Source organism: Solanum tuberosum, unplaced genomic scaffold, assembly GCF_000226075.1.
Source record: "Solanum tuberosum cultivar DM 1-3 516 R44 unplaced genomic scaffold, SolTub_3.0 scf00441, whole genome shotgun sequence".
NCBI lineage: Eukaryota > Viridiplantae > Streptophyta > Magnoliopsida > Solanales > Solanaceae > Solanum > Solanum tuberosum.
In genome coordinates this window covers 144563-155747 of record NW_006239381.1, presented here as the reverse complement: position 1 = coordinate 155747, position 11185 = coordinate 144563, and the positions used below count along the sequence as shown (strand labels likewise).

At 36.2% G+C, this 11185-nt stretch overlaps 1 protein-coding gene across 1 annotated transcript in view; it reads right to left on the bottom strand.

The window, feature by feature from the left end:
- Positions 1-5120: 5120 nt before the first annotated feature.
- LOC102595297 (DUF21 domain-containing protein At2g14520-like) overlaps positions 5121-11185 on the bottom strand; it is an 8904-nt gene continuing 2839 nt past the window's right edge. The window contains exons 7-11 of the mRNA XM_006363771.1: positions 6698-6785; positions 5955-6028; positions 5651-5778; positions 5275-5528; positions 5121-5192 (exon numbers count right to left, since the gene is read on the bottom strand). Coding sequence (XP_006363833.1) covers positions 5121-5192; positions 5275-5528; positions 5651-5778; positions 5955-6028; positions 6698-6785 — 616 coding nt within the window. The remainder of the gene's footprint in view (positions 5193-5274; positions 5529-5650; positions 5779-5954; positions 6029-6697; positions 6786-11185) is intronic.

The window sequence follows — 11185 nt, the reverse complement described above, 5'->3', positions numbered from 1 at the left end:
CCTTTTGCAGAAATATGTTTGGAAAGTGGATTTATCCATCAAACTACTGCCTTATTCACCTCAATTTAATGGAATTGCAGAATGGAAAAGAAAATCGAACTTTGGAGGAAATGATGGCTGCATTACTTATAAGTTCAGGTTTACCACAAAACTTGTGTGGAGAAGCTATCCTTACAGCAAAAGGGAACAACAACAAAAAAATTGTCTTTTCAGAAAGAAAGCAATAAAAAGTTTTGTTTGTTCAGGACACAATCTATTCCATATGAGAAATGGAAATGAAGGAAATCCAACTTGAAATATTTCAAAGTGTGGGGGTGTCTAGCCAAAATCCAAGTTCCTATTCCTAAAAGGATTAAAATAGTACCTATGACTGTAGACTGTAAAATTAGACTCGAGTAGTCCAGTGAAGGGTCTAAAAGACATTGGAAAAAAAAAGAAAAGGAGAATGTACTTAATAAAGAGATTGAGAGGCGTACTAAATGTCAAAAGACATCTACTTCATTCGAATATGATTTTGTAACATTTCTTGTGTCTTCTGTAGACTCATCCTTTTGGAAAGATGGTGTCAATCGACTTTCTTCCAAAAAATATATCTTTGGGTTCAAAGTGAATCGTCAGAAGGAAAATGAAAGTCGATGGAACTATTGACAAATACAAAGCAAGACTTTTTGTCAAAGGTTGTAGACAAAAAATAAGGTTTGATTTTGTCGACACATACTCGCCAGTAACTAGAATTACATTCATTCGGATGTTAATTGCATTAGCTGCGGTAAATGACCTCCAAAATTCATCAAATGAATGTGAAAACAATTTTCATAAATAAGGAATTAGAGAAAGAAATTTACATGGAACAACCCGAGGGTTTTGTGGTTCCTGGTAAAGAAAAGAAAGTGTGTGAACTTGTTAAGTCATTTTATGGACTAAAACAAGCACCCAAACAATGACATAAGAAATTTGACCAAACTATGTTGGTAAATGGATTTAAGAATGATGGAAGTGATAAATGTGTTTACATTAAAATCACAAGGTAATTGTTTGTTTGTATATTGTGATATGTTGATCATCAGTAGAGACACCAATGACATAAATGCTACTAAGCATATGCTAGAAAGCAACTTTCATATGAAAGATCGTGGAGTTGATGATCTGATCTTAGGTATAAGAATTCTTAGAACTACAAGATGTTTAGCATTGTCACGGTCTCATTACATTGAAAAGGTACTTGACTAGTTCAAATATTTGGATTTTAAAATTGTCAAGACTCCAATAATGTGAGCTTTGCACTTCAAAAGAATGAAGGTGAAAGTGACTCACAATTGGATTATGCTAGAGTATTGGGAAGTATGATGTATATCAGAAAGTTTACGCGATCAGATGTAGCATGCGCTATTAATAAACTGAGTCGGTTCATGAATAATCTCAATCAAACTCATTAGATGACAATGAAGAGAGTTTTGGGGTATTTAAAACATTCTCAAAACTATGTCTTGTATTATACAAATATCCTACAATATTGAAAGGATATAGTGATGCAAATTGAATCACCGGGATCAAATGAAGTAAAATCCACGAGTGGATATGTATTTACTCTTGGTGGAGGAGCAGTCTCTTGGAAATCTTCCAAAAAGACATGTATCGCTAGCTCTACAATGAATTCTGAGCTAGGTGCTCTAGATAAGGCCGGTGAACAAGTTGAAAGACTCCGGAATTTCTTGAAAGATATTCTTTTTGGCCCAAACCTTTGGCATCTGTATGCATACACTTTGATAGTCAAGATGCAAAAGGTAGAGTATGATGTATAACGGAAAGTCTCGTCATATAAGACATATACATGATACCGGAAAACTACTCTCTAGTGGAATTATCACAATTGACTATGTAAAGTCAAATGATAATGTGTCAGATTCACTTACAAAAAGGCCTAACTAGAGAGAAAGTTGAAAGATCATCTAACGGAATGGGTTTACGGCTTAGGACAAGTCATCATAGCGGTAACTCTATCTAGCAAACTGGAGATCCCAAGAGTTAGATTCAAGGAGAAAAACAAAGTTGTGACTGACGATTCTGCATTGTCAACCAACTCAATCCATTCCCATGATGAAGACAATGCTCAGGAACAAGGATACAACATTAAGGCTTGTTAATGAATTAATAAAGCTTAAAGTTTTAATGATTTGCTAAGTTTGACAGATTTGACCAAATAGTGTATCTACGCGATAACACGTTTAGAAATCACCTATGTGAGTGTGAAATGTAAGCCTCTTCAAAGAGGATGATTGTCAAAAGCCCATCTCTTTATAATCTCATGAAACCAGGAGGTGTTCATGGCTGAAACGAACACAACCGTAAGAACCATAAACAGTAAAGGGTTAATTGTGTGACATATGATTGTCTAGGTATACACCAAAGCTCGACGGTTCAAAGATATCGCATCTACCGATTGACCGAGTATATCCGACATATGTTCACTACGGAAAGTCCAAGGGGAAACCTACTTATCCAGATGCAATTAATTCTTGCTTGTAAAGTACACATACTTGTCCGTTTCCTTTTATGAAAGGTTGTGACCTTTCCGAAAGATTGTGACTTTTCCAAAGGTTTGTGAGCTTTCCGGTAAGGCACAATAATAACCTTTTCATACTACCCTTTGTTTTTTATAAATTGAGGGATTTCTTCTCATTTTAGTTGAACTAATTTTTCTGGACTTCTTCTACTACTACTAAATCTAGTATTCAAAGTGTACTTTACTGCCGTTGAGTGGTTCGCTGACACCGTGGTTTTAGGTACCGATACACCGGTGAGTAAGATCGTTCTATCCTGGGAGGATATATTCCATTAACCTCGGGTACTTGAGGGGAATAATTTCCTTAACGGGACACTGTGCATTCAGTGGGCTCAATTTTCTTTCTTTGAGAAAAATATTTTTATATTGTTTCTAATCTGTTTCTGATTCTATTTTCTGTACTAGTTTTAATTTTCTAGTTTGAAAATATACTCTTTAAACTTTGTTGTTTCTTACCAATTTCTTCAAAGTTTTGTTCTAAGTATCTTAGGAATACAAGATGAACAACAATTTTTAAATACATAAATTTCACTCTTAAAAATTAAAAAGTTACTGTCTATCGTAATTTACATAGTAAATAAATGAAGAGGGTATATTACTAACTCCATTTGTGATGACTAATACCAAGTTTAACTACGTATTTATTTTTCCGTCATGAAAAAGTAATAATACAAAAAAACATTATTCTCAGTTTACCACAGAGGAAAAGAAATTAGATTTATAATTAGGAGACAGACAAATGCAAAGTGATTTAAATTTGAAGTTAATCACAGAAGAATGAATGATATGCCTTTTCGTCTTATGGAAGAATAAAAACATTCAAGCAGATTGGATGGGCCCAAGAAGACAAATATTCAACTCCCCCACCGAAAGTAACATCAGATCTAAATAAAAAGAGAGTAAAATATTGTGGAAAAAAAAGAAAAAAGAAGTAGAGTGGTCAAAGTGAAGATTGACCCATCTCATTAATGGGCCAACGGAGAATGACATGCGTCATAATGGTATTAATGGGCCCTCTCTTTTCTCCTCCCACATTCTGGAACGCTTCCACATAGGCAAACGGTGTTTCCACAATATTTAAAATTCCAAATATAATTTTGTTAAAACGACCATTAAAATTTTAATTTGAAAATGTATATCTAGCTAGACAACTCGACTTGTTTTCGTTATATTAAAATGATCATCTAAATATCCTTTTTGTGTTATGTAGATGTCCATGAAATACAATAAAAATGAATTGAAATATCTACATGTACATTTATATAAAAATATTTAATTGCCAAGTGAAATCAAGTTAAAATGTCTATGTATTATACCTCTATTAAATAAATTATTAAATTGATCTTTTCAAGATTAGTAACATTATATAAAACATATCATTTAGGCACGTTCTAAATTGAAATAGTAGTATTTCATGTATTTGATGGGATATAAATTCTTCCACTATATCATGTTCCGAATTTTAACACCATTTCATTTTCATATATGACATAACTTAAACAACTTTTAAGAATTTGAATTACAAATTTTAAATTTTAACATGACTATCAAACTAACTTTGCGACCTTTTAAAATTATTCTTCCAATATAACTAATGGCGGAATACCTTCGACATGTATCGTCACAACAGCACAACTATCTTGACTAATAGAACCCATTATTTTCTTGCTTATCCTAGTTTTCCATTCATCTAAGTTCATTTGATCTATTATTCTAATTAATGTACTTTGCTTTGAAATCTGAATCAATTAGGTAGGCTACATGTTATACTCTCATTGATTTATCCAAAGCCGTACCTCTCTAATTAATAAGTATTATACCTAAGAACTCAAATAATTAACAATCACTCATTAACATTTAAGATTAGATACCTAAAGTGATTAATCGTGCCTACCAATCTCTTCAAGTCTTTTTTTTCTTAAAAAAAAAAAAGTTGTAGTTTTTTTAATAAATATAATGGACTCACACGTTTGCCAGATGGACCAGTCCCGTGAGATATCCCGTGGGCTAGTGGACAGGCCTAGAGCTTCAAATGTACATACGAGATACTCCAACTCACTTGAAGAATTCAAAATTATTACCATACGTGGGTGTTTTTCTTCATTGATCTGTTGCTTTCTTTCAAAGTTGTTCTGTAAAACAATATTTTTGAGCCTGGATTTATCTGAAACAATCTCTGTAACCAATAGGGTTATGTTTGCACCCACTTTTGAGATTATACTATATGTCGTTGTTATTGAAATGATTAATCAGAATATGCCTACTTATTTCTTTAAGCCTGTTACCTGTAGTACCCCTCCAAACACGTGGAAAGTCAGAGATGCAGAGGCGTAATAACTGATATAATTTTGCTATAAGTCAAAATTAAGATGGGGTCAGGGATCGACATGTTACATAGATGAGGAATAAATAGCTTGTGCAAATCAATCCATTTATAATCACAAAGAAATTGACTAATATGATTTCAAGTGTATTTGCTTCTTCCGTCAGGTTGTTCAAATAACATCAATAATGTTGAATTTGATGCTTCATGAGTACATTACCCCGTGTGACTTGTCTATGCTGATGCGCGGCCGAGTCTAGACATGGAATTGGCATCAACATGATCTGTCTCATCATAGATCTCCTCCTACACCAAGAAATTAATTAGTACTACCAATTTTAGGTGATAGATATAAAAATAAACTTACAGGAGGGAACATTTTCTTTACTTTTAGAAGCTCCTCAATGACATCTTCCACGGTAATGATTCCTATTACTTCTTCGGAAGAAAGAGTTGAAAGTGATTTTTCCTTAATTGGCAGGATCTCAGGGTGAACTTCCTCTGACCACCTTCTGCTTTTCGACAACTCCCTTCGCGAAATACTTGCACTGAATCTCTTTGACTTCCTCAATGATCGTCTGGCCCTCGAGCTTTTCCTTTGATAAAACATTTCCCCAGGAATGTTCAATCTCACTTCTCTTACTGATATAACATTTCACATGTACAAATTACCGCGGAAAAGTAAGACAGAAGGCAGAGGAATAGATATGCAAGATTACAGTAAAATGACTAGAAAATATATAGAACTGTAAGTTCTTCCTCACCACCAGTGGACAGATTGGCGCTTCCTTTCTCGATTGTGCCATTTGGCTTTTTCACAACAGCAGCCATGTGGCTGAGACCTTTCTGGAATTCATTTAGTATGTCATACAATGGCATTGTCGCTGAAACTCTAGCATGTTGTGCAAACGATGTCAGGGGACTATTTAACTAAGCTAAGAAAATATTACAGCAGTTTGTTAGGTGTTAGAACAGAGAGTCAAATAAGAAATTGGAATTTGTGATACTGACTATTATGCAGATAACATCCAAGAGACAATTTGGATATTTTGTTTCCAGCTAAACTACCTTGGGAGACGCCGTATTGTTACATTCTTCACGGGCACATTATCACTTGGATTAATCGTCACCAAATTCTTCACCTGTTAATCAGAACAATAAATTCTTATGATGTTATCACCATAATTAATAATTAAGCATACATTAACAGAGTCAGGCATCTATACGAGACAGCTATTTTAACTCAAAGAAAAGCTCGATTCTGAATCATGATCCAGTTTGAATCAATAAAGATTCAGGCGGTTTGTAAAACCACTTTCTCACATCCTAGGTGAAGCTAAGTAGTTTGTAATTATACTTCATGCTTTGACAAGAAATTTCTGCTTATCGGTTCTCTTTGCACTAATTACTGAGTCTTTTAGTCTCTTGGAAAATCTGAGAAATTTTTATTCCTTAAAACCCTTCGCGTTTCCTTTTCCTCTTTCTGTGGGTACTGTATCTCTTCATACTTCTTTGCTATTTATTGCTCCATGGTCCATGGATAGCCATCATATTATTTTATTGGAGCAGGCACGTGTAATGGATAAGATGAAAGATTTTGCTCTTGGGACACCAGCACTTCCCAGCTTAATTCTAGTAAGAAGGTCAGCATAATTTCCAGGGATATGTTTTAGTTCATCTATTTTGAAACTTAGCATGAACAACATATATCACATATACCACTTGGATCTTATCAAATTATTATCGGAAAGGTAACTATATCTCAGCAACACATTCTCATGTGCATTACTGAGACAGCAGAAAATAATTACCAGGACAAGTCCAATTATGTTTGCTCGATGTTCGTTGTACACTGGAACCCTGCTATGTCCCTTCTCCAAGATCAAATTTATCAGAACCCTGCTCAAAGACATCATTTATTAGGTATGCATAATAAATTATAGTAGACATTATCAATTTCTATCTATTTTGGTAGTGATGGAAGCCATAACTGGCAACTGAGAGAAACCAATAACAGAGAGGAAAATATGATTTGGTAAAATAAGAACTCACACGTTTCATTGATCAGTAGTGAAGTACTTATATACATGTGTGAATATACATCAACGAATTCTGCAGAAAGGGAAAATATCTAACTAACTAATTAGCTCTCTAACCGACTCTGACATCACTAACTAACTGCACTAACTAACAGAAAAGATGGAATCTAACTAACTGAATGTCATAATTAATACACATTTTAATCATGATTGTTAATACCCCTCCTCAAGTTGGAGGTGATGATTTCACTGCCAACTTGTGTAAAATGACTGAATGTTTGACACCTGTGAGAGCCTTGGTAAGAATGTCAGCAAGTTGGTCAGAGGTGGACACATGGTGCAGAGAAATGAGCCCCTCCTGAAGCTTACTGCGCACAAAGTGACAATCCACTTCAATGTGTTTAGTTCTCTCATGGAACACAGGATTACGAGCAATGTAAATAGCAGATTGACTGTCACAGTAAACAGCAATAGGAGAAGAGATAGGAACAGTCAATTCAGTAAGCAACCTGTGAAGCCAAGTCAACTCTCCTACAACCTTTCTGAGTGATCTATATTCTGCTTCAGCTGATGATAGGGAAACAGTCTCTTGTTTCTTGGACTTCCAGCTGATGGGGCTGTTCCCAAGTAGTACTAAATAGCCACTGACTGACCTCCTTGAGTCTGGACAGGATGCCCAATCTGAGTCACAAAAGGCTTGAACTGTACAGTCAGGGTCCATAGATAAGTGTACTCCCAAAGTAGGATCCTTCTTTAGGTATCTAAGAAGGTGATAAGCTGCTTGTAGATGAGGAGCTCTAGGATCTTGCATGAACTGACTCAATTGTTGAACACTGAAGGCTATGTCCAGTCTGGTATTAGTAAGGAAGTTCAACTTGCCTATCAACTTCCTATAGAATGTGGGATCAGATAGAGGAGGACCTTCCTTGGCTCTTAGTTTGACAGTAGGATCTAGTGGTGAAGACAGAGGTGCATAATTAAAGCAATCATATTCTCTGAGTAAGTCCAAAACAAACTTTCGTTGTGAAATAAGAACCCCCTCTGTTGTGTCAAGTATCTCTAAGCCCAGAAAGTAATGGAGTCTGCCAAGATCCTTGATCTTGAAAGTGTCGTCTAGATACACTTTGAGCTGTACAATTTCAGTTGTGTCTGTGCCTGTCAAAATAACATCATCTACATATACGGCAACAAACACTACCAAGGGTCCTGCCTTCCTATAAAATAGTGAGTGATCATAATGTGAGTGTGTGTAACCCCTGAATGATAATGCCTCAGTCAGTTTGGCATACCACTGCCTACTGGCCTGTTTGAGACCATAGAGTGACTTATTTAGCTTACAAACCAGACCTGGATTAGGTATCTCAAGGCCTTGAGGCACTTTCATATACACCTCTTCATGGAGATCTCCATGAAGGAAAGCATTATTAACATCAAGTTGAAACATACCCCAGCCTTTCTTCACAGCACATGCTACTAAGGTTCTTACAGTAGTCATTTTAACCACAGGTGAGTAGGTTTCAGTATAGTCTATTCCAGCCTGTTGTGTATATCCTTTGACTACCAGTCTTGCCTTGAACCTTTCTATGCTTCCATCTGCTCTATGTTTAACTTTGTACACCCATCTACATCCAATTGCCTGCTTGTCTGCTGGTAGACTTACAAGATCCCAAGTGTTGTTGGCATACAATGCCTCAAATTCTTGTGTCATGGCTTTCTGCCATGCAGGGCTCAGTGATGCTTCCTCATATGATGATGGCTCACTATCATGACAAACATTCTCAACAAGAGCTTGACTGTTAGATGCAATGACATCAGGAGACACATGGTGGTGTTTGGTAAACAAGGCAGTAAGAGAAGTGGGATGATTTTGTGTGTTTTGTGTGTTGATGTCAACAGGTTTTAGGCTAGGAATGTTGACAATGTAATCTTTCAGATGTTGTGGAATTTTATTTACTCTATGGGATTTTCTTTGCACTACTGTGGAAGGAACATGTGGTGGTGGTGTTGGAGATGTAATGGTAAGGACAGGAGGTGGTTGTGCAATGGGATCCTCAATGGTGTGGTCAGGTGGATGAATGGGAATTGTATCAGTTACATTGTTATAGTCACTTACACAATTATCACATGAGGCTAATTCAGTATAATCAGTAGAAGGAATAGACCTCAAAACAGAAGGAAAAGAAGAGCTTTCAGCTGACAAAGTAAAAGGAAAGACATTTTCATGAAAGATCACATCCCTGGAGACATGTATCTTCTTTGTAGCCAGATTCATTACCTTGTAACCTTTTGTTCCAAAAAGATATCCCAGGAAAATGTGTGGGGTGGTTCTTGGTTCAAGTTTGTCTCTAAGTACTTTCGGGACAGTGGGGTAACAAAGGCACCCAAAAGATCTAAGTTGGCTATAATTTGGTTTTCTTTTATACAACAGTTCATAGGGGCATTTATTTTTCAGATGGCTTGAGGGAAGTCTATTGATGAGATGGGTGGCTGTCAAAACACATTCTCCCCAATACCTTATAGGTAATTTAGATTGAAACAAAAGGGCTCTGGCTGTTTCCAACAAATATTTATGTTTTCTTTCCACCACACTGTTTTGTTGTGGTGTGTATGGACAAGTTTTCTGATGAATGATCCCTTTGGACAAAAGAAATTGGTGTGTTTCATTGTTGGTAAACTCCAGACCATTATCTGTCCTAATGTTTTTGACTGTGGTGTTGAATTGATTTTCCACCAGACCTATGAAATTTTTCAGAACTTGTAAGGCATTGCTTTTGGTACTTAAAAGATGGGTCCAAGTTGACCTGCTGTAGTCATCTACTAATGTAATGAAGTACTTGTAGTTGTCATATGTGGACACATGATATGGTCCCCATAAGTCAATGTGAAGTAGTTCAAAAATGGATTTGGTTTGGCTGGTACTGTGATTAAAAGGTAATCTCTCTTGTCTTGCCATTGGACAAATGTTGCAGGAAAAAGGTTGTTTGGGAGAAAAAGTGGCTGGTAATGCAGTGATACTCTTCATTTTAACAAAAGGTACATGGCCAAGTCTATTGTGCCACAACAAGTCGACATTATCTCCAGAATTGTTACAGGAAATATGATCAAACAAGACATCAATATTATTGGAAGGAGAAGTACACACAAGAGGAACAGAGTTGTGAACACTATGAGATTTATCTGCAGTAGAAGGTTTGACAGAAGAAGAATTGCATGTTTTATTTTTGCTAGAACAAGAAAAGAGACTATTATTAGGAAAACAACAACATATTTGACTGGTATCGATTCTATTAGAAGTCTTCAGGCATTTTGAGCACAAGAAGTAGAGCCCATCTCTGCTATTACCAATCACCTGAGGCCTCTTCACTGAAGGGGCCTGCAACAGACACAATGCATTAGTGAACAAGACTATGCATTTCATAGAAGTTGTTAAGGAATGGACTGAAACTAGATTATACTTAAAAGAAGGCACATATAATACTTGATGTAAAGTGATATTAGATGTGACTGGTACATCCCCAAATTCTGTTACCTTAACTTTGTATCCATTTGGAAGTGAAACTAGTATAGGAAAAGGCAGGGTTCTAATGTTGATTAGGGAAGTTCTGTTAAAGGTTATATGATTTGATGCCCCTGAGTCTATGATCCACAAATTAGCACTTGATTCAAAACACTTGCATGAAGGATTGCCAAAATCAGTAGAAGAAAAACAAACCACAATACCTGCAAAGTTCATGGATCCAGCAGCAACACTGGAGGCATTATTGGCACCAGCATCTTCTCCCACATTTTCATTCTGAAAATGTTGCAACAGGTTCATAATCTGTCCATATTGTTCCTTTGTGAAGCTGACATTTGAATGATTGTTGCCTTGTGACTGTTCCTCTCCATGAGTATTCATCATGTCATTTGCAGCACCATATACATTTGCCACCACTCTCTTCCCTTTGAAGTTTGGGCTTTGTTGTCTGAAACTCTGACCACCATTGTAACTCCCTGACCTGAAGTTTTGATTATTGTTACCTTGGGGATACCCATGCAACTTGTAACATTTGTCCCTAGTGTGTCCAGTCCTCTTACAATAGTCACACACTATAGCATTTCTACCACTACTACTGCCTGAGTAATAGTTTCCTCCTGAACTGCTTCTACCAGCATAATTGCTATCACCACCTGCATAACTGTTTCCTTGATAATTTGTCCTGAAAGTCCTTCCTCCATGACTCTTGTTATCAAGAGAATTTGCATTCAAAGAGATTGAAT